The 22,854-nt window shown below is 51.9% G+C and overlaps 2 protein-coding genes across 8 annotated transcripts in view; one reads left to right on the top strand and one right to left on the bottom strand.

The window, feature by feature from the left end:
- Window positions 1-204: 204 nt before the first annotated feature.
- Window positions 205-13,384, top strand: Rnf44 (ring finger protein 44). Of its 6 annotated transcripts, none has more exons than XM_048334389.1 (11): window positions 205-483; window positions 6,484-6,634; window positions 6,778-6,967; window positions 7,323-7,490; window positions 8,470-8,646; window positions 8,743-8,904; window positions 9,627-9,757; window positions 9,932-10,019; window positions 10,118-10,239; window positions 10,333-10,432; window positions 10,916-13,384. In XM_048334389.1, the coding sequence occupies exons 2-11, from the start codon at window positions 6,528-6,530 to the stop codon at window positions 10,976-10,978; spliced, it is 1,308 nt and encodes a 435-aa protein (XP_048190346.1). In that variant the 5' UTR covers window positions 205-483; window positions 6,484-6,527; the 3' UTR covers window positions 10,979-13,384. The 6 variants fall into 6 exon arrangements, with proteins under 6 accessions (XP_048190346.1, XP_048190351.1, XP_048190350.1 ...); XM_048334394.1 differs by having other exon boundaries at window positions 206-483; window positions 8,482-8,646; XM_048334393.1 differs by having other exon boundaries at window positions 216-483; window positions 8,473-8,646.
- The window catches only part of Faf2 (Fas associated factor family member 2), a 56,253-nt gene continuing 36,306 nt past the window's right edge, over window positions 2,908-22,854 (bottom strand). Inside the window, exons 9-13 of one of the 2 annotated variants that reach the window (XR_007209179.1) lie at window positions 21,002-21,173; window positions 20,287-20,430; window positions 16,868-17,099; window positions 16,681-16,814; window positions 2,908-2,918 (exon numbers count right to left, since the gene is read on the bottom strand). Coding sequence is in view for 1 of the 2 variants with exons in the window: in XM_048334388.1 (XP_048190345.1) it covers window positions 16,917-17,099; window positions 20,287-20,430; window positions 21,002-21,173 (499 nt within the window). In the remaining variant the exon portion in view is untranslated. Of the gene's footprint in view, window positions 2,919-16,201; window positions 16,815-16,867; window positions 17,100-20,286; window positions 20,431-21,001; window positions 21,174-22,854 lie in introns of those variants that run through there. The other variant, XM_048334388.1, reaches the window with a different exon arrangement.

Genomic DNA, 22,854 nt, shown 5'->3' with positions numbered 1-22,854 from the left:
AGCTTAGTTTCCCGGGATTGGACCTCAGCTCTGCCGGGCTGCTCCGCGAGGCTCGAGTAGGCTTAAACTGCATCTGTGCCCCGCCCCTTTCCGCCGGCCACGCCGGGGGCGGGGCAGGTAATTGTGTGTGTGACGCCAGCGCGCGTCGGGCCAATCCCCAGGCTCAGTAGACTTTAGCTCGTTTGCATAGGTCGCCTCTCATTGGTTTGTTGGACAATCCGGGCCGTCCCACCATTTTAAAGGCGCCGCTTAGTATAAACAAGACGCTATGGGGGGGTGGCGAGGCCATGATGTCATCGCGGTCCTGCACCTCTTGGAGGTGACGTCATCTCCGGGAAGGTTGCGGGCTCCGGGCTGGTGGGACGTCCCCATCCTAACCGCCCGGGCCAGTTTGAGAAGCTTCCTCTGCTTCATCGGAGGTCAGCCCGTTGCACGAAAGAGTCCCTAGAGGCGCTCTGGCCCCGAGGAGGTGGCCATGACAGGGTAAGTGCAGGCTTGCGGCGTTACTGGAGGGACTCTTTTCTCCCACCGGGAAACTGCCTCAGAGGCGCAGTGGTAGGCGAGTTTTCTGGGCAAGCTTGAGTTGCCGCCGGCCGATCTTGTGCACCACGGGGTCTTCATCTCTTTATCAGGCTCCGAGGCCCCGCCCCTTGCCTTTGACTCTGACTGCGGTGACTTTAAGTGGGAAGGTGGGGTCGAATCGGAGGGTTTTTTTTTCCTCTCTTGCACCCCCCGCCTTTTAAGATGGCGGCCTTATAGTCACGTGACGGTGTGTGGTCCGTGATTGGCTGGCGGGGCCGCGAAGGGGCGGAGCCCTTGGCGTGGGGCGGGGCTGCCGCGGGCTCGCATCAGGCTACTGTTTGCGGGCGCCTCCGGGCGCGCCCCCGCGAGCCCCCCTCCCGCCCGGGCGCGCGACCTCGCTGCCTCGAATGTTGTGAATCAAATGTGGGGTTTGTTACATTCCGCCGCCGCCGTGGACAGTTCTTAAAGGGCCAGCCGCCGGCCTCCGCGCACCCCGGCGGCGTCCGGCGCCGCCTCCCGCTCCCCTTAGGCCTGGGCGGAGAGGCCGAGCGCGCGTGAGCCCCGCGAGCCGGCGGACGGCGTCCGGCGGACAACAAAGAGAGAGGCCCCGGAAGGAGCCGGCGGGCCCGGGCCCGGGGTGGGGAGGGAGCACATTGTTCCGCAGGGCGGGGACTCGTAGAGGGGTCCGGGCCGCCCCCTTCGTCCCCTGCCCGTCGTAGCCATCCGGGATCGCGAACAAAGAAGCCGTCGTGAGGCCGGCAGGCCGAAGGTGAGTGGAGGCCGGGGCTTCTAACTCCCGATTCCCTTGGCCCTGAAACTCCGGTTCCTCTCCCCCGGGAAGGGGGGGGGGGACCGTGACCAGCCGGCTCTGCAGGGGTTAACCGAGGGCGGTCCAGATCCCTGAGATCTGGGGACCCCCTCCTCCTAGTGTCCCCCAAGGCTGGGCCGGCTGCCCCTCTCCGGAGGCCGAGCGCTGCGGTTGGAGAGGTAGGAGCCGCCCCCTCCCCCTGCGGCCGCCACTTCCTTTGTTGTTGCTTTTGTCTCACGTCGAGCACATGGTCCGGGCTCCTCGGTTCTTAAAGTCACAGCGCGCCGGCCCCGGCGCTGCCGCCGGGCCTCCCTCCTCGCCAGCTCCTTCCGAGCGCGGTACGAGGAACCGGCGAGGCCTTGAGGAGAATCGGTGTCCAGCCTGAGCCCCATCCCCAGGGAGGGGTGGCTTGGGGAGCTTCCTGGAGCCCCACAATCTGCGCCTGGCCTGCTGTGGGGAGGAGCCTGCCCCCCGGGACGCTGCTTTCCTCCCCCAGGAATGTGCCCACCTGCTTTCCTTGCTTGTCTCTTCCTTGTCTTTCTTTTTTGTTTCCCTTAGGGGTGCTCTGGGGAGGAGAGATTTCCAGTTCCCATTTTACAGTTGCGGCGACTAAGGCTTACAGAAGCTAAAGGATTTCCTTGACCAAGGTCATCCTGAGTCTAGGCTTCTTGGAGGGTGGTGGTCCTGCCCGCCACCGCCTTTTGGGGACTTCGTCTTTGGAATGGGGGCTGGGCAGGGTAGTAGGGTAGTGGGGCCTCTCTGCCCGGGCCTGCTTTTGCTTCCTAGCTTTTGACTTTGCTCATAGGCCAAGGGGAATGACTCTTTAACTGCTTGCCAGACCCCAGGCTTAAATGACCGGGCAAAGGCTGCCCTGGCCAAGGTCAGAGTTGGGTACTTGGGAGTTGGTGGGTGTGGGTGTGTGTGGAGGGGGAGGGTCAGGACACTTTTACTACAAAGTGAGATGCTCAGCCTCCAGGCAAGATGGGTCTCTGAAGAGCCATTTGCACAGAACTCATTGGCGCTGTACAGGCCTGGAAAGGCAGAGCAAGTTACTAGGTGGCCTCATGGCCACCCTTGCTGGTCGACCTTGAACAAGTTGCTAGCTCCAACCCATACCTTGCCTGTCCACCATGGCAGAGCTCTGCACAGGTGTCTAAAAAAGAACACCCGCTGTACCTTCCTTAGTGTAGAATACAGGTGGTTAAAGAGGGCTTCTGCCTCAGGCTCTGGTGCCAGTGTGTGAGTGAGGGGTTGAAGTGGCCAGCCAGGGCCAATTCTGTTCTGGTTTTATGGTCTAGAACAACTGGAAAGTGGGTGTGTTCTGTCTTCACCTCTTATACCCAGGGAAGACTTAGAGAATTGAGAGCTGCTTGCTCTCTTCATGAAGGCAGCATATTTCCACTGCCTCCTGCAGCCTCGAAGGGGAGCCTTGTTTCTGTTTAGGGATGTTTTCTAGACACACACACACACACACACACACACACTCTACGGGTCAGTTATGTGTCTTTTGAGGAAATCCTTTTGCATGCATATGTGCCAAAACTGGGACTTGGACTCAAGGTCTTACACTCTTGCTTAGCTTTCTCCCCTCTAGGCTGCACTCTGTTTGAGCCACACTTTCACTTCTGCCATTTTTGCTGGTTAATTGGAGATAAGAGGCTCTCAGGGGGCTGGGAGTATGGCCTAATGGCAAGAGTGCTTGCCTTGTGTACATGAAGCCCTGGGTTCAATTCTGCAGCACCACATATATAGAAAACAACCAGAAGTGGTGCTGTGGCTCAAGTGGCAGAGTGCTGCCTTGAGCAAAAAGAAGCCAGGTACAGACAGTGCTCAGGCCCTGAGTCCAAGCCCCATGACTGGCAAAAAAAAAAAAAAAAAGAAGGCGCTCAGATTTATCTAGCCAGCCTGGCTTTGAGCTACAATCATCTGGTCTCATCCATCCTGAAATCTCAGTTTACAGACTAGTAGCCTGGATTACAGGTGTGAGCCACCAGAGCTGGCTTGGGAGATAGACTGTGCACTCTTCCCATTTTACAGACAAGGAGACAGGCGAGATCTTGTGCCTAAGTTTTCATCCAGGACTCTAGGCAGAAGCTGAGGGTGATAAGTGTGGAACTGTAATTGGCAACACTGTCAGCTCTGGCGTCATCACCTCCAACTAGAGGCCCTTCTGCCTGCTGTTCTGTTTCTCAGCTCCTGACCTCTCTTCCCTTTCCTGAAGAGTGGGTCCCTTTGTAGTGGGTCTGCAGATTCCCTCAGACCTGAGCCTGTGGATCAGCACCCTTGAGTCTTGGTACTGTCTGGCCTCAAGAGACAACTAAACACAAGAGGAACAGTGAAAACCACTGGCTTGGTTTCTAACCCTAGGCTAGACACTCAGCCTCAGTGTTCTTTCTGCAAGGGCTGCTGTCAGAACTTGCCAAGCTGGTATATAGGAGTTGGCATAGTTCTCCCAGGCTCCCAGACAAGGGCTGAGGTTTCCAAACTGGGCTGGGCCATAGAAACTGCTGGGGAGGGCTGGGAATGTGGCTTAGTGGTAGAGTGCATGAAGCCAAGGGTTGGATTCCTCAGCACCACATACACAGGAAAGGCCAGAAGTGGTGCTGTGGCTCAATGGTAGAGTGCTCAAGCCCCAAGACTGGCAATAGAAAAAAAAAAAGGAAAGAAAGAAACAAGCAAACTGCTAGGGAATGTGGTAAAAAAAAGAAAAAAAAATCCAAGTATCAGTAGAGTCTGATATGTAAGGATCTGGGTTCAATCCCAGCCTGGGCAGAAAAGTGTGAGACTCATCTCCAGTGAACCACCAAGAAGCCAAAAGTGGAAGCTGTGGAGCACTGGTCTTGAGGGGAAAAAGCTAACTCAGCACTTGTGTTCAAGCCCCAGTATTGACACACACACACACACACACACACACACACACACACACGATCCAGATGTTCTTTTTTTTTTTGTCAGTAGTGGGGTTTGAACTCTGGGCCGGGGTGCTGTCCCTGAGCTCTCCAGCTCAAGGCTAGTGCACTACCACTTGAGCCACAGTGCCACTCCTGGTTTTCTGGTGGTTCATTGGAGATAAAGAGTCTCACAGACTTTCCTGTCTAGACTGGTGTTGAACTGCAATCCTCAGATCTCAGCCTCCTGAGCAGCTAGGATTATAGGTATGAGCCACTGGTGCCCTGCTTCCAGATGTTCTTATTTCCCAGTCCTTCAAAGAAAGTCTGGGGTGTGCCAGAACATGTATTTTCAGTTATTTGGAGTTTTCTCGGAGCCTCCCTTGTACTCTGTGTGGCTGGATGGGCAGCAGGAAGTTGGGGAGGTATGTGTGCACAGGTGTCGGGTTGTGCACTTGGCCTGTGCTAGGAGTTACAGACCCAGTCACAGGTGGTGGGGCAGGCAAAGGGCAGATTGGGGGGACCTGCGGAGGAAGCTTTTGCACTGAAAGAGGGGGATAAAGCCTAGTGTGGCTCCCTTTTTTCTTCCTATCAGAGACCAGGTTGTTTTGTAATATCTTCAATGTTGTTTGTTTTGTGCTAGTCCTGGGGCTTGAACTCAAGGCCTGGGCACTGTCCCTTAGCTTTTTCTTTCAAGGCTGGCACTCAGTCACTTGAGCCACAGTTCCACTTCCAGCTTTTTGCTGGGTAATTGGAGATAAGAGTCTCAGAGACTTTCTTGCCCTGGTTGGCTTCTAACAGTGATCCTCAGATCTCAGCCTTCTAAGTAGCTAGGATGACATAAGCACCTAACAAGATCCCAAGTTTTCATCATTGGCATTGAATATCATCACTGCCAGATGGTGGCCTTAGAAGCTGTGTGACCTACCCCCTTTGATGAGTGCATGGGTCCTGAGTTAGCAGAAGTGTCCCATTCTGCCTGGGACCCTTGTTGGAGGTGAGGCTTTGACCAAACGTTGTCCTGTAAAGTGGAGAAGGGCCCCCTGTACAGAGATTTGGGGAGCAAGCTTGTGCTGCTGGCAGGAAAGACTGGGGTTCCAAGCTGAAAGTTGATGGGCTCCCTTGCCTGTGTGAACAGGAGTGGAAGGTGTTGGCTCTATGTAGGTGATGTGTGCACCTTTTGACTTTATAGGTCCTCGTTGGTTCCAGAACATTTCCTGTCACAGGCTCATTCCTACCTCTGGAGTTAGTGGGTGGAAGGAAGCGTGGGTTGAGCCAGGTTCCCACCTGAACCCCTAGTCTGACCCACAGGGAGGAGACCCCGCCCTGACCTACGGTTGCTCAACTTCCCCTTAGGTTCTTCCTCTTTATTTCTCAGCAGGCCCCACCTTCCATTTGGGGAGATGTGTTGGGGCTCCCAGGGCAAGGGCCTGACTGCAGGGACAGCCAGGACCCCTCTGTAGCTGAGCCTTAGTAAAATACCCCATCACCTGTGGCTCACACCTGTAATCCTTGCTACTCAGGAGGTAGAGCTGGGGTTCAAGTGGTGTAGTACTAGCTTGAGCACAAAAGCTCAGGGACAGTTCTCAGGCTCTGAGTGCGAGCCCCAGATCCAGCCCCAAAAAGAAAAAAAGAGAAAAGTAAAATAGCCCCAAAAAGAAAAAAAGAGAAAAGTAAAATGATGACACTGCTCTTAATGTGTTGACATCACACCTCTGGGTACCCAGGGAACAGGTTAGGAACAGAATACTTCCTTGTCTTGAACCAAACCCTTCTCAAGGGCAGGAAGCAGTCAATAAGCTTTTTCCCCAGTATGACTGAAAGAGAACTGGGTCCCAGACCTGTTAGCAGTCTCTCCAGGGCCAGCCAGATGGAAGGGAGGAACCTAGAGTCCGCTCCAGGGAGCCCCCTGGTGGTCTGGAGGCCTCATTACTACCACTGGTAGGTAGAGAATAAAGTTTCAGACTTTAAAAACAACCTGGGCTGGCAGTGAGCCTCAATCCTCACATCTCAGCTTCCTCCTGAATAGCTAGGATGAGAGGAGTGAGCCACCAACCCCTGGCTACTCTGCAAGCACTTGATCCTATTTCACCCAGCAGGAAGCTGAGGCCTGGGTTCCTTGATCCTGAGCCTGTTGAGCATCCACGAGCACGGGACTCTGAGCCCTGGAGCACAGGGAACATCACTGGAATTGGATCCATTTCCTAATTGGGCAGGTGGCTGGATTTCTCCAGGCCTCAATTTCTTGGTCTGCTTGCCTTCTAGGGTTGTGACCCCCGGCCTGGCCCCCCCAGCCCTCTGCTCTCCTGATGCGACCATGGGCTCTAGCAGTGACTAGGTGGCCACCCTCTGCCCCTGCGGCCCAGCGACGATTCTCCGCAGGGCCGAGCAGCACTCCAGGCCAGCTTTGGGGAAGGTAGGATGGAAGACCCCCTTCCTCCTGGAATTGGATGGGGTGGCCAGCTTGGGTAGGGGGCCTAGGGACTCTGGCTTCTCTCCCTGTTCCGTGAATGTATAGTGGCCCCTCATTCCTACTGGGGCCTCCTCTCTGTGGTGCAGCCTCGGCCGCCAGGGCCCCCTGGCCAGCCCGCCTGCCCAGGATGAGAGCTTACCCTCCCAGCAGCCACTGCCCAGACTACCACACCTCCCTGTAGAGGAGCGCCGGGCCTCGGCTCCTGCCGGCGGGAGCCCCCGAATGCTGCACCAAGCTGCCCAGCAGAGCCCATTCATGGTTGATCTCCACGAGCAGGTAGGCAGAACTCCTCCCCAGCTCCCCTGCACCCCAACTCTTGACAAGCCAGTCTGAGAAACAGGCGACAGGCCTCGTTCCACATTGCTTTACTCTACATGTCCAAGCAAAACATTATTAGGTATAGGTAGGTAAACTGAGGCCCGGAGAACCTGGAGGGCCTTCCTTGGGGCCATGACTGGCAAAGCTGGCTGTCCCTTCCAGATTTCAGGATACCTGGGGCAAAAGGCTACCTAGGTGGGCAATCTAGCTAGAGAAGGGGTGAGAACTGGGAGCTGAGCTTGGGTGGTTCTGGAGGGTCCCCACATGGCCACACTTCCTCCCTGCAGTGCCCTGACAATCTCTCTCCTCACAGGTGCACCAGGGACCTGTCCCTCTGTCCTACACCGTCACCACCGTGACCACCCAAGGCTTCCCCTTGCCTGCAGGCCAACACATCCCTGGCTGCAGCGCTCAGCAGCTCCCAGCATGCTCCGTGATGTTCAGTGGGCAGCATTACCCGCTCTGCTGCCTCCCACCCCCGGTGAGTGAGCAATCTTTCCAGGCTACACTGCACCTTGTAGCTGGGCAGCCAGACAGGGCCAGATACTCCCGGTGACCATGGTTTTAAAATGCCTGTGCCGAGGCCAGGGACCAGTGGCTCATACCTGTCATCCGAGCTGCACAGGAGGCTCAGATCTGAGGATGGTCAGCCTGGGCAGACAAATCTGAGAGACTTTGATCTCCAACCTTGAGTGAAAAAGTCAAGGGAGAGTGTGAGCCCTTGAGTTCAAGCCCAGTATCAGCACCAAAAGAGAGGGAGAGGGAGAGGGGGGAGGTGAGAAGTGAGAGGTGAGATATGAGGACCACTGTTCAAAGCCAGCCCAGGCAGGAAAGTATGTGAGACTCTTATCTGCTATTAGCCAGCCACAAAGCTGAAAGTTGAGCTTTGGCTAAGGGACAATGCCTGAGCTCTGAATTCAAGCACCAGGACTAGACTGAGCTGGGACTATGGTTTAGTGGTAGAGTGCTTGCCTACTGTGCATGAAGCCCTGGGTTTGATTCCTCAGCACCACATAAGCAGAAAAAGCTGGAAGTGGCATGTGGCTCAAATGGTAGAGTGTTAGCCTTGAGCAAAAAGAAGCCAGGGACAGTGCTCAGGCCCTGAGTTCAAGCCCCAGGACTGGCAAAACAAAACAAAAACTTAGAAATATCACATGGGGGCTGGGAATATGGCCTAGTGGCAAGAGTGCTTGCCTCATATATATGAAGCCCTGGGTTCGAGTCCTCAGCACCATATATATAGAAAATGGCCAGAAGTGGCGCTGTGGCTCAAGTGGCAGAGTGCTAGCCTTGAGCAAAAAGAAGCCAGGGACAGTGCTCAGGCCCTGGGTCCAAGGCCTAAGACTGGCAAAAAAAGAAAAAAGAAAAAGAAACATCACATGGGCTGAGCAATAGGCCCAGCCCAGAGCCCAGAAAACTATTCTCCAGCTTTCTTCCATCCTCTCTTCCCCTTCTCTCAGCAGCTGATCCAGGCATGCACTATGCAACAGCTCCCTGTGTCCTACCAGGCCTACCCCCACCTCATCTCCAGTGACCACTACATTCTGCATCCCCCACCACCCGCCCCACCGCCCCAGCCTGCCCACATGGCGCCTCTTGGGCAGTTTGTATCACTGCAGACCCAACACCCACGGATGGTGAGTTAGGGGAACAGATTTGATGCTGGAGAAAGACGAGGGTTGGGGCCTTCCCTTGTCATGGACCTGTGACCAACCCACCTCTGCCTCCTGTAGCCCCTGCAGCGGCTGGACAATGACATGGACCTACGTGGGGACCAGCACCCCTTGGGCAGCTTTACTTACCCCACGTCCGCCCCCGGTCCAGCCTTGTCCCCTTCAGTACCCCTGAACTACCTGCCCCACGATCCGCTGCACCAGGAGTTGTCCTTTGGGGTGGTGAGTACCCCTGCCTGTCCCCCGCCTGGGCTCAACCACTGGGAATGTGAGAAAAACTGTCTTTCCTGTCAGTGTGCATTGCTTAAAAGGTCCTGCTTTGGCCTGGTGGTTTGGCTCTTGTTAAGGAAAAGAGGACCCTGCTTTGGGACAGGAAAGGATTTTTGAAATGTAAGATTTTATCTTAAAATGGTTTCTCAGGGCTGGAAATGTGGCTTGGTGGTAGAGTGCTTGCCTAGCATGCATGAAGCCCTGGGTTTGATTCCTCAGTACCACATACACAGAAAAAGAAAAAAAAAATGGTTTCTTTCCAAGATGGAATTGAGACCTCAGATTGCTCAAGAAATAGCATAGAGTGTGTGGGTATATTTTAAGATTACTTTGTGTACTGTCCATCTTATCTCAAAATTATCTTACATAAATACATTTTCCCTTTTTCAAGTTAGCCAGTCATGAGCAGATTGTGAATCTGAGCTCAGCCAATCTGAGCAGTGGGGGCAGGGCCTGCCAGGCTAGGGATAAAAAGGGAGCAGCCTTCCTGCTCTGCATGCTTGCTTGCTTGCCAGAGTTTTGGCTGGTGGCACACCCTTCTGCAAAAAGCCATTTTTGCCTTGCTGAGACAATTCTTTATGTGTCTTTATCTTTGTGCCTCTAATGGTTCTTGGAGAGCATATTTATAACAGGAGGAAGGTCTGCACCCTGACCTCCATTGGCCCCTCTTACAGCCCTATTCTCACATGATGCCACGGAGATTGAGCACCCAGAGGTATCGCCTGCAACAGCCACTGCCCCCACCGCCGCCGCCGCCACCACCCCCTCCACCATCTTACTACCCCAGCTTCCTGCCCTACTTCCTGTAAGTACCAGCATGGTGGCCCGAGAGCCCTGGTGCCACATGAAGATGGACGCATCCCTCCCCGCTCCGGTCATGTCCTGAGATAGACATCCAGGGCAGTGGAAGGGAGGGGAGCACTTTGTGCCCTCCAGTCCCTAGTGACCTTGACACTGAGCCCCTTGACCTGTCCTCCAGCTCGATGCTGCCCATGTCACCCACAGCTATGGGACCCACCATCAGTCTGGATCTGGACGTGGATGATATGGAGATGGAGAACTATGAGGTCTGTGCTGGAAGGGAGGGTGGGTCTGGGTGGGGTGTTGGGAGCCCCAGCACCCCTGGGTGTACTGACTTCCTCCCCTTCCATCCTGTCTTGTCCAGGCCCTCCTGAACCTGGCCGAGCGGCTGGGAGATGCCAAGCCCCGGGGCCTCACCAAAGCCGATATAGAACAGCTCCCATCATACCGCTTCCACCCTGACAGTCACCAATCGGAGCAGACGCTGTAAGTTCTGGCTGGGCTGCAGAGACCCTGGGGGACGGGAGGCTTCCTTTGTGGTGAGCCCTCGGCATGGGGTGATGCTTTGTACTCCTCCAGGTGTGTGGTCTGCTTCAGCGACTTCGAGGTGCGGCAGCTGCTCCGAGTCCTCCCCTGCAACCACGAGTTTCACGCCAAGTGTGTGGACAAATGGTTGAAGGTAAGATGGCCGAAACTGGCTTCTGAATAGAAACTTGGCAGGAAGCCCAGCACTGGTGACTCACACCTGTAATCCCAGCTACTCAGACTATGGTCTTAGGATGGAAGTTCAAAGCCAGCCTGAGTGGGAAAGTCAGTGAGACTCTTTTATCTCCAGTTTCCCAGCAAAAAGCTAGAAGTGAGCTGCCTGCTGGTAATCCTTGCTACTTAGGAGGCTGAGATCTGAGGATCTCGGTGTGAAGCCGTCCTGGGCAGGAAAGTCCATGAGACTCTTGTCTCCAATGAACCACCAAAAAGCCAAAAGTGGAGCTATAGCTCAAGTAGTAGAGCATCAGTCTTAAGTGAAAAAGCTCGGGGACAGTCCCCAGGCACTGAGTTCAAGCCCCAGGACTGTCACCCCCACCCCCAAGAAGCATAAAAACAACCACCCCAATTGGGATGAAGGCCGTGGGAGCAAAGCCTGACTCATACCCCCATCCCCCAGGCCAACCGGACGTGTCCCATCTGCCGGGCTGATGCCTCTGAGGTGCCCCGGGAGGCTGAGTGAGGCTCCACAGCTGCCCACGAGAACCCTGCCTGAAGCTCTGGAGACTCGGGGAGACCCAGGGAGGATGGGGAGGGAGGGGCCCAGGCCTGCCTCGTCCTTCCACCATCAACTCCAGAGCTGGTGCCAGGGTCAGCCCTGCGAGAAACCCCTGCAATAAGCCCCTGCATTTGCCAAGCTCCAAAGACTCCTTCCCCCTCTGCCTGCCTGTCTGCCCGCCATGGAGCTGCCTGGGTGTTGCCCCCCCACCCCAGTCTCCCTCCTGACTTACCCTGGGGCCCTCCTTCCTGCTGGCACTGGGAACCGCAAATCTTCCCCCAGTGTGGCTGGTGGGATCCTTGGCCCCCCAGCATGGGCAAAGGGGTCACCATCCTGGGTCACCTGAGCTCTGCACTGAAATGCTGTGCCCACTGCCCAGGTGGCACTGCCAGGGTGTGTGGGACAGATGATGGCTAGAAGCCATTTCCTGAACCCCAGGGCCGAGTCCCTCCTGCCTGACCCAAGAAAGACTCAGGAGGCAGCTTGGCTCTGGTTGTCTGGTTCCTCCAGGACCTGCACCCAAGGCAGAGCCCGTGCCAGCCCCACCCCAGGCTGGAGGGCGTCCCAGCCACGCCCTCTGGAGCAATCTGGAGACAGGGCCTGTGTTCCTGTGTTCCTGGTGGCGGCTCCTCCACGGTGCCACACAGGGTCAGACCTGGCCTAATGTCCCCTCTTGTGGTTTCTGCATGAATGTGAGGAGTAGCCGTTTCTCCTATTCATTTCTCTTATTCATTTGGCCCGATACTTGCGTGTAGAGTTTGGAGGTGTGGATATTTACAATTTTTTTTTCTTTTTCTTTTTCTTTTAGTGGGATACAGGGACCAACCAGGACCGGAGTGCCCCAGAGTAGAGGGGGGGGCAGACCAGTGGGGTGGTGCTGCCTGGCCTGCATGTATGTGTGCAGGCAGGGGCTGCGCTGGCCGAGCTGGCACTGGGAGGGGGGAGGTCTGGGGGGGGGGGCTGTGCTCAGCTGATAACTGCCACGCACTGTACTGCACACGTCCCTAGAGCCTATTGGGACCCTACGCTTTTCAGGGCATTTCTCCCCTCTCCAGCCAGGCCCATCTTCCACCTGCCTGGGTGAGTCTCCCCCACTTCTTCCCCACTCCCCATAACCCAAGGAATCCCAGGAGACAGGGACCAGGGAAAGCCTGGGCTTCCATCCACTTCTAGGGGATCCCTTCCAGCCTGCTCTCTGCTGTCCTCTGGAGGAGGCCCTTGTAGGGTCTGGCTGAACTTCCCACCCCCCACTTTCCCTCCCTGTCTCCCCCCACCGCCCTCCCCACCCCCCACAGCTGGGGTTGCTGCCCTGGATGAACGAACCGCGTGTGGGGCTGGCACATCCTAGCAGGCAGCCCTTGGCTCCTGCTGCCTCAGGGATGCTCCAAGCACCCTCGTTCTGCCTGCAGCACCCCTGTCTCCCTCCCTTCCCCCCCCCAGCACCCCTGCCTGCCACAGGGCCCAGCAGTCTGGGCCCACCCCACGGAGAACCCAAAGTCTTACTGTATATAACTCCAGGTGACGTTTCTATATTTATAGCAGTGTTGAAAACCCACGTGTTTTACAGAGAACCATCCTCTCTGATACCCCCCTTTCCCCTCTCCACCCCAACAACAACAACAAAAGGTTTTCAAATCCTTAATGCTTCCGGGGCAAGGGGGTTTGGAGGGGGGCGGGCAGGTGGAAATGGCTCATGGACTGTATCCGCTGCAGACATGGGATTTCAACTAGCAGCTACTGGGGAGGGGTGGGGAAACACAGCATTTAACAACAACAAAATCATTAAAAAAACAACAAAAAAATGATTTATGAAGCAATTATTTAGGATGTTTGTGATTTGCGACCTTGCTCTATAGATGCCATGTGACCAATGATTTCCTGTGGTGGGGGCTTGTCATTGTTTACGATTTCCCAACCTCTGGCCGAGGCATGACAGTGGGCCTCCCCAGCACTGGCTGGGCCAGCGCCTGTGTTCCGTGTTAGAAAGGTTTTCTATATATATAATTACATATATATGAATATATGTAATTCGGGGGGCCCTGTTCCTTGCACATTTTACAGTTACCTCATTTTTCCCCATGTATGTATTTGAGAAAAATGCTAATATATAGAGAAAAAAATGGTTCTTAAAGCTTAAATGTGTGGTTTTTCCTCCATTCCAGTGGATTCACATTGGTTTGTAGCATTTAACTAACTAGTATGTTGTATTATATATATGTGTATACTGATTGAAATTTTTAACAGATTTGTACTTTTTTTAAAATGAAAGTTGCTAGTTCTGCTTGACCAAGTAGTGCAATCATTATTTTTTTTAATATTGTTGCTGATTTCAGAGGGAATATTCACTAATAAATGTATGATGTATACCAAGTGCTGTCCAGGCTGCTTTTGGCTGAGCCTTTCTTTGAGTGGAAATTGGGGCTCAGACACTGAGGAGTGAGGGACAGAAGAGCATGCTCTCTGTTACGGAACAGTGGGGTTTGGGAGACTTCCTCGGTAGTGCAATAGTTCCTTGGGGGGAGGGGTGGTCTGTCTCACATAAAAGGATTCCATCTACTTAATCCTTTGGGGATTCTGAGGTAGAGCGCTTTCCTGCCTTGGTAGGTATTTTAGCAGATCAGGGACTTGGGTCTGCCCTAAGGAAATGAGATCTCATAAATGGCATCATCACCAGAAAAAAAACACATTTTCCCAAGGAACTCAAGTTATAATTTTTTTTGGTGGCAGTACTGACACTTGAACTCTGCCAGGACACTGCTCTCTATTATTTGAGCCCCAGCTCCACTTCTGGCTTTATGATGGCTCATTGGAGATAGTCTTATGGGCTTTCTTGGAATCATGATGCTCAGATCTCAGCCTCCTGAGTATCTAGGATGATAGGCCTGAGCCCCCCAGTGCCTGCCATGCCAGAAAAGGATAATTTGGGGAAAATAAGGTTGGGGAGTTGCAGTAGCCCCAAATGTGTGAAGTTAGACCACAACTGACATGTGCAGGCTTGGGTGGTCCTCTGCCAGATGACTAGTTCTTACTCCCATTCCTATGAGAGCAACGGAACAGACATCAATGACATCTACTTGAGTCGTGTTCAAATGTGTCCTGGTGGCAGGGGACAAGTGATAGCTGACATACATCCTGGGTGTACCCCGGCTCCTCCCTGAACTGTTCTGTCCAAGCTGCCCCCTCACAGGGTACACAGGTGGCAAGAAAGCTGAGACATCATAACACCGACATGCAGTCTCCGTTACTCTAGACAAACACCCACCACTAATTGTAAGATTTTGTTATAAAACATTTAATGTTAACCTGTAATACAATGTAAACCTTTATGAAAAAAATTTACACTTTTCCCCCCACACCTAGAAATGATCATCACGTAACTAAGGGGGTTCAGTGCAAGCTGAGGCACTGCTTCCTTGGTGAGTGAACTTCCTGTTGCTCCACCCCTCATCCGTCGCACCAAAGCAGGGGTTAGTGGAGCTTTTGTTCAAACACCAGGCAAATGACCCTCCAACCACTCATCTTCTGTGACTCTCCCCTCAGCCTTGGCACCATGAGTAATGGCCATAACTGCTCAGTTAATCCTAAATTCTTAATGTTTTAGAGACAGATACTCATTCTTCTCTGCCATTTGTCCCTAACCTCACTGTAGAGGCAAGCAAGGAGAAATACTTATTGCAGGGAGTCCTGCAGATGTAGAGAAGCCCAGAAGGGCCACACTGAGGTGGCTGCAAAATTGTTCAGCTGACCCCAACTTGGGTGTCTGCGTAGTCATTTCCCATAGTTCTGCAGTTGACTCTATGTCAATCTCGGGCATGTGGAACAAAACTTGAAATGTTTCCGCTCACTTGATGACTTGCCTTTTGGAAAGAACAGCTGGAATATTCCAGCAATGACTTGGAAACAGGAGTACAGCCTTGCAGCTCCCGAAGGTCCTTAGGAGCAACATAGATGGTATTGGCATGGTGACACACATGCAGCCCCATGTCACCTATGAGGGAAACGGTACCTGGAGGCAGCGCTAGACCAGCAAGAAGACAGGCATGGGTAGATAGGGTCTACAGAAAGCAGAAAGCACAACCCTTTCAAAGGGACCAGTAAATGGGCAGGGGTCCCAGGAGTTACCTGGACTGAAAGGGACCTTGTCTTAATACTGTGGCACCTCACCTCCTTTGTTCAAGTTGTCAGAGGCAAGAGGCATAACTAAAAGTGCACATTACTGAACCAGATCCTATTAGAGAAAATCCCCAACTTCCTCTGACGTTTACATGTGACACAAAGCACACCCTGCCTAGAGCAAGTCCTCAGCCCCCACCCCCCAGTGCGTGTTGCTAGGACTTGGGACAGGAAGAGGCCGCAGGAGGAAAAATTTGCTCCTTGCAGCTTGGTGAAGCAGACTTTACCTGGGTTGAGTGGAGAATAAGGTTCGTGTATCTGATGCTCGCTGGGGTTTCCTACACCTGGCCTGGCTAGGAGCAGAGCTGGTCTTAAGAGATGGTGTTCAAGGGCACTGGAAAAATCATAGGCTTCTCTAGTGCATGGCTTCCTCTGCCCCATTCCAACAGAGGGCTGCACAAAGCCTTATGCCTATAGCAGAGAGGCCCTTCGGGTTTTGCTAAGCAAAGAAGCTTTTGAAGATGGTAAGTCGTGCTTTACCCTGACGTGACCCTCCTGTCTGTACAGTGTGCTATAGATCTGAGCCTTGCAGACCAGCCACCCACACTTTGAAATGTGTCAGTTCACTGTGGCTATCTATGGTAGCCACTACCATAAACTCAGCAGCATTAACCCGGGGCAGCACACAGCTGCTACTTGAACATGGCAGCCCAGGGAGGATAGAACCTCCAGCAGGTCCTGGCCTCACAGTGAACCATGGGTGCCTAGCCTGCACGCATTGTCCCCAGCCTGAGTTCCCTCTATACCTTAAACACCAGGGCCTCTCACGGCCCACCATAGGCTCTGTCCATGGAAAAGCACCCTGTTTGGCAATTCAGGAAAGCAGCTTAAAGAGGAATGAAGAACTGCTGCCCTTTGCTTGAGACCACTTAGGTCATTGACAGAAGCTGCAGTGTGAAAGGGATTGTGTGCACAGAGCTTTAGGTGCACACAGCTTTAGGTGCACAGGTGGCAAGAAAGGACAGCAGGTTGGACAAATGCCTTCTCTGTGGGACAGGAGAGGGACTATGGCAGAAAGAAGCACAAAGCAGCCCAGGCACCTTTATTATGCTACTGAGGGCTAAGGAGCCCAGGGCATGAACTCACGGCTTTAAGAATTGGCTCTTTATCAAATAAAGGAAAAAAAATACATCCATGACAGCCTCATTCCTTTGGTCATCAGAAAGCAACAGAAACAATGAAAAGTGATTCAAAAACTAGGCAGTTCAAGGAACGTCTCTGCTTTCCCCCTCCTCCAGAGGCGGGAGAAGGAAAGTCTTCAGGAGATGGTGCTGGAGCTGCTGGCTGGAAGCTTTCACTTTTATTTTTCATAAAAGCAAAAATGAATGAATGAGAACAAGTGGGAATGTCCCCTTCCCCAGATGGGACACCGACACTGGACAGGTGTCCGTTGGCTGGAGGCTGCGTGGTACAGAGGCCATCGGAAGGGCGAAGCGAGCTTTGCCGAGCGAGGGTGCGTTCATGGCTAACCACACACACACACACACACACACACACTCGCACGCACACACATGCACGCAAACGCACACGATGACTCGCAGGCGGCATGGTTTCTGATCCTTCCTTAGGATGCAGCAGTCTTTTAAAAAAAATATTGTATTATAATAATAGGAATCTCTCTCTCTCTCTCTCTCTCTCTCTCTCTCTCTCTCTCTCTCTCTCTCTCTCTCTCTCTCTCTTTTTCCATTTCCTTTAGGGGGCAGGGTGGGAGGGGAGAGGATGGCAAGTGTCATTCGTCTGTTAGGTCCTGAACAAAGAGAACTTCTGTGTGGCTGAGTCCCGCCTCCTGCAGCGTAGGAGGGTTGGGCAATTCCTCTGAAGGAACACAGGGCAGTACCCGCCTGGGAAAGTTGGCTTCAATCTGAAATTTCTCTGGGCTTTCCTTCAAGGAGAATAAGAAGTCGTGGATTACCTGCAGAGGTCACATGGAAAAGAATGGCAGTGAGACAGGTTGTGCACCCCAAGTCTCCCCAGGATGGCTGACATGGGGAGGAGGTAAATCACCACTGGAATTCTATGCAGGGGTCCATTTCCCAGGGCCAATACATATGCATCCCTTTTAAAAGAAATCACAAGCCCAATGCTAACCTACTCTCAAGTGTTCACCTTAGCAATCTGATAATGTGCTTTTTTTTTTTGGGGGGGGGGGCAGGTCAGTCCTGGCAAATGAACTCAAAGCACCTGGGCACAGTCCTTGAGCTTTTGTGCCCAAGGCTTCCTAGCACTCTACCACCTGAGCCAATGCCACTTTTAGCTTTTTGCTGGTTAATTGGAGATAAGAGTCTCACAGATTTTCCTGCTTAACCTGGCTTCAAACTGTGATCCTCAGATCTCAGCCTCCTGAGTAGCTAGGATTACAGGTGTGAGCCACTAGCACCAGGGTATTTTCACATAGAAATAATCAAGTTCCAGAAGGGATAGAAGTATAGGGCACTGAAGCCTTTCCTTGGACCAAGTGTAGGTGAGCAGCCATCTGGGTTCCAGGTCACCTAAAGACTTGTGGGTGTAATGTACAACCAGGGCCGCTTTCTGTGTAACACCACAGTCAGCAATTGTAGGTGCTAAGTTATTTCCATGATACAATAAATAGTCATCCCCGCAGAATCCATAGGGCTAGTTCTAGAAACACCTCTGGAGAGATGCAAATCCACAGATGTTCAAGTCCCTTACACAAGGGGTCAGAGCACATACCTGCATCCTTTAAACCAGGTTTCAGTTTCATCTCATACTTAATAGAATGGAAATGCTATAAAATAATAGCCTGCACTGTACTATTTAGGGTAGAATGACAAGAAATCCTGATGCCAATGTTTTCCTGGTATTTCTGATCTGTAACTGACTGAATCTGTCTGTGGATTGTGATGAGCTCAAGATACAGAGGGCTGTGGGCTATTGTTATTTACACTCTATTCAAAATGGGCCAGTTGTCTTGTGGGTTTTTTGGGGGGTGAGGGGTAATTGCTCAAGGCTGGTGCTCTACCACGTTGAGGCACACATCTACCTCCGTTTTGCTGGTTAGCAGACAATAAACTGGCTAATCCTGTGAGACGCTAGGATTATAAGCATGAGCTATTTAAAAACCAAACAAAACCCCCAAGATGACTGTCTGAAACTGAGAGGGGAAGTCATCCTAGCTACTGAGGTGGAGATCTGAGGATCGTGGTTCAAAGCCCACACAAGAAAGTCCATGTGACTTATCTACAATGAACCACCACAAAACTGGAAGAAGTGAGGTGGCTCAAAGTAGAAAAGCACCTAACCTTAAAAAACAACTCAAGACAGCGATCAGGCCCTGAGTTCAAGCCCCATGACCTACAAAAATAAATAGGAGAGAGCAGGAACAGTGTTGATCTGGCCTTGAACAGCCCAGGAAAAATGACAGCTAGCAACAGTGGGATTTAGTGTTTGTGTACTCTAGCCTGTGTCATCTTGCCATGAGCTGAGTCATTCAAGTATAACCTCAACAAGGGACAAAGCTGCAGATGAGATCAGCTCTCAAAGAAGTAAAATGGCATGGTTAAAAAAAAAAAAAAAGGCTTAACTACAGAAAACATCTCCATGACCCTGAAGAGGTTGAAGAGTGACTGCTAGAGTTTTCTCAGGTTGTGAGGAGGGAGTAGAGAGGGTGCTGGGTTTGAACTCAGAGACTTGCCCTTGTGAAGCAGGCACTCCACCACGTCAGCCACACATCCAGCCCTTCTTTTCAATCTATTCAGAAGAGATCCACTACAAACCACAAAGGCCCAGGAGACTGTGGGGCTGTGACGTCTTCTGATGGCATCAGCCCTTTTTCAGCTGTGAAAGAAAGGAGTTCCCAAGCCAAGAGTGAAAAGGGAACATAGAGTTTAGATTCACCACAGCTAAAAGCCATGGAGGATTCATGCCAGGTGCCTCTCAAAGAGAAAGCAATAAGGTCGGTAGATTAAATTAAGAAATTTATAAAGTTGTATCAGAGCTGGATACAATCACTCATCCCTGTAAATTCAGCTACTCAGGAGGCAGAGAAATCAGGAGGATCTTACGTTAAGGCCAGCCAAGGCTAAAAGTGAGTGATTTTCACTATCTCAACATATAAGCCAGTCGTGGCAATTCATCTGTGTAATCTCAGCTATGTGGTACCTGAAATTCCAGTAACATGGAGATGCATAAAACAGGAGGACCTCAATCCAGGCTGAATGAATGAGAATCTGGTCTTCTTTCTGCAAGAGTTTGAGCCTCTGTTCCATGAATGACAAGCACTGTTGTGTGCATTCAAATGCACAAAGGAACCCCCAGGAAGTGGGGTTTCTTCTGTGCAACATGGGTAGAGGAGAGAACAACAGCCTCACCATATCTGCTCTTCTATTCGACACAACTGTGCTTTCTCTGCAGAGCAAGGGGCTCTGAAGCCAAGGGCAGGGGAGAGGGACTTGTTAGATGCTTTCTGGGCAGAATTCAAACATTATGATGGAAGAAAACCTCGAAAACATCAGACACTGGTGGCTCACACCTGTCATCCTAGCTACTAGGCAGGCTGAGTGAGATCTGAGGATCACAGTTTGAAGACAGCTTAGGCAGAAAAGTCCATGAGACTCTTATCTCCAATTAACCACTAGCAAATCTGAAGTGGCACTGTGGCTCAAAGTGGTAGAGTGCTAGCCTTGAGCAAAAGAGCTCAGGGACAGCATCCAGGTCCTGAGTTCAAGTCACAACTGCCCCCCCCCCCCAAAAAAAAGAATGAAAACTACTTCAAGCTGTGCACTGGTGGCTTACTCAGGAGGCTGATGAGATCTAAGGATCACAGTTCAAAGCCAGCCTGGGGGCAGGCTCTTTTCCCCAACCACCAAAAAGTGGGAAATAGACTGTCGTTCAAGTGGTAGAGCAAATTTGCTCAGGGACAGCACCCAGGCCCTGAGTTCAAGCCCCAATACTGTCACTGGTGTGTCAGCCTGGACTGGAGGAACCCTTGGCAGTTCAGTTCATGGCATCCATCCTCTCTGGGTCCCCCCAGCATCTAACCCCATCTTTCTGAAATGCCTCCTGTTCAACACAGAGAGCCTGAGAAGCTTCCACACCTCCAGCCCAGATGCTACAAGCACATGTGCCCCAATGATCCTTACTGTTAGAGACTGTGAAAAGTGGAATCGTCTTTCTACTCGAGAATCATTGGGTAATTTGAAGATGATCTTGACACTTTCAGGGTCATCAGGGGAAGGCTCAGGAGGTAGGCACTCCAATTTTCTTTCCTTTTCCTCCTGTAAATTCTGTGGAGACACAACACAAAGGTGAGGGTAGGCTTCAAGAGGGGAAAGAACCGTGAGGAACTGCCTTCACAAGAAGCCAATCAACCCCATCAGATACACTATGCTGCTGGCTGGCTGTATTTATTAGGTATTTGACTGTTTGCAGAGACTGTTTGCGGCTACCAGCAAGCAATAATACACAGTAAAACAAGATCACAAATGGAATAGCATGGGGCTGGGAATATGGCCTAGTGGCAAGAGTGCTTGCTTCGCATACATGAAGCCCTGGGTTCAATTCCTCAGGATCACATATATAGAATAGGCCACAAGTGGTACTGTGGCTCAAGTGGCAGACTACTAGCCTTGAGCAAAAAGAAGCCAGGGACAGTGCTCAGGCCCTGAGTCTAAGCCCCAGGACTGGCAAAAAAAAAAAAAAAAAAAGAGGAATAGCATGCCAGCTAAGTATCAGCTAGGAACTAAAAATGCACGAGGCAGGAAAAGCAGAAGCTGCCCACAATCCCTTCACACACAGGCAGACCACCACACAGTCTCACGGTCTGGAATCATGGGACACACAGGCCCTGCCCATCACCTGCCGCCGCCTCTCCTCTGCCAGCTTCTGCTGTTGCACCTCCTCCTCCTTCCGCCTCTTCCGCTCCCGCTCCTCTCGCTTCTTCCTTTCTTTCTCCTGGTCAGCCCTGAGAGAGGCCAGGTAGGCCTCGTCCTGCTGCTGTCTCAGCACCTGAGTCTGGTTCCTTTCTTCCCTGCGGGCAGATCAAAAGCATAAAAACAAAAGTGGGAGCCCAGCACCAGTGGCTCACACATAATCCTAGCTACTCAGGAGGATGAGATCTGAGGACTGAGGCTGCCAGCTGGTCCAGGTAGGAAAGTCCACGACTGTTATTTCCAATTAATCACCAAAACCAGAAGTGGCGCTGTGGCTCAAGTGCAGAATGCTAGCCTTGAGCAGAAGCAGCTCAGGAACGGTACCTAGGCCTCGAGTTCAAACCCCAGGACCAGTACAAAAAAAACAAAAATAAAAGACAAAGCTAAGGTACCATAAATTTAGGTATACAACATGTATTTTTTTTTTTTTTTTGCCAGTCCTGGGGCTTGGACTCAGGGCCTGAGCACTGTCCCTGGCTTCTTTTTGCTCAAAGCTAGCACTCTGCCACTTGAGCCACAGCGCCACTTCTGGCCATTTTCTATATATGTGGTGCTGGGGAATCGAACCCAGGGCCTCATGTATATGAGGCAGGCACTCTTGCCACTAGGCCATATCCCCAGCCCACAACATGTATTTTCTCCAGTGAAATTTTATGATTTTTTTCGTTTTCGCCAGTCCTGGGGCTTGAACTCAGAGCCTGGGCTCTGTCCCTGAGCCTCTATGTGCTCAAGGCTAGCACTCTATCACTTGAGCCACAGCACCACTTCCAGCTTTTTCTATGTTTGTGGTACTGAGGAATTGAACCTAGGGTTTCATGCACGCTAGCCAAGCACTCTACCACTAGGCCACATTCTCAGCCCCCTCTTTGTTTATGGCAATACAGGGGTTTGAGACCCAGAGTCTTGAGTGTACCAGGTAAGCACATTGAGCCATACCTCCATCACAAGTTTTATATTCTCTTTGCAAAGACAATCAAAAGGTTGAGAAGACCAATATTTTTTCAAAATGTCTGAAGTGGGGGCTGGGAATGTGGCCTAGTGGTAGAGTGCTCGGTTCTAATACATGAAGCCCTGGGTTCAATTCCTCAGCATCACATATATAGAAAAAGCCAGAAGTGGCACTGTGGCTCAAGTGGTAGAGTGCTAGCTTGGAGCAAAAGAAGACATAGACAGTGCTCAGGCCCTGAGTTCAAGCCCCAGGACTGGCAAGCAATAAATAAATAAGCAAATAAGTAAGAAAATGTCTGAAATGCAGATTTTAAATACATAATTCAATGATGTTGAGAAATGTGACCATGGAATCACCTCCCCAATCAAGACAGAAATAAAGTATGTACTTTTCTTTTTATGCTGCTGAGGATCATAGCAGGGTCTTGTGCATGCAGGGTGAGCCCTACACACCCCTGCCCTTCTTACTCACATGGTTAAAATTCTATTACATTCATAGTTTTCTTTATTTCAGTCCTGGGGCGTGGACTCAGGGCCTGAGCACTGTCCCTGGCTTCTTTTTGCTCAAGGCTAGCACTCCACCTCTTGAGCCAAAGCACCACTTCTGGCTTTTTCTATATATATGTGGTGCTGAAAAACCAAACCCAGGGCTTCATGTATACAAAGGCAAGCACTCTACCACTAGGCCATATTCCCAGCCCCCGTTTTCTTTCTTTAAAAGAGTATTTTTGACAGGTTCTAGGACTTGAAATCAGGACTGTACCCTTCCCAGCTTACTTGCTCCTGGCTACCTAACACTCTACCACTTGACCCATGCCTCCAGTACATGTA

Source organism: Perognathus longimembris, chromosome 25 (assembly GCF_023159225.1).
Source record: "Perognathus longimembris pacificus isolate PPM17 chromosome 25, ASM2315922v1, whole genome shotgun sequence".
Taxonomy (NCBI): domain Eukaryota; kingdom Metazoa; phylum Chordata; class Mammalia; order Rodentia; family Heteromyidae; genus Perognathus; species Perognathus longimembris.
Note: the sequence above shows the minus strand (reverse complement) of the source record. Positions and strands in the feature narration are given on the sequence as shown.

Bases quoted from the DNA above. Each gene is read 5' to 3' on its own strand.
- Rnf44 (XM_048334389.1), top strand. From the start codon at position 6,528: ATGCGACCATGGGCTCTAGCAGTGACTAGGTGGCCACCCTCTGCCCCT. The intron at 6,968-7,322 runs GTAGGCAGAACT...CTCTCCTCACAG, and splicing joins TGGTTGATCTCCACGAGCAG to GTGCACCAGGGACCTGTCCC. The intron at 8,905-9,626 runs GTGAGTACCCCT...CCCCTCTTACAG, and splicing joins AGGAGTTGTCCTTTGGGGTG to CCCTATTCTCACATGATGCC.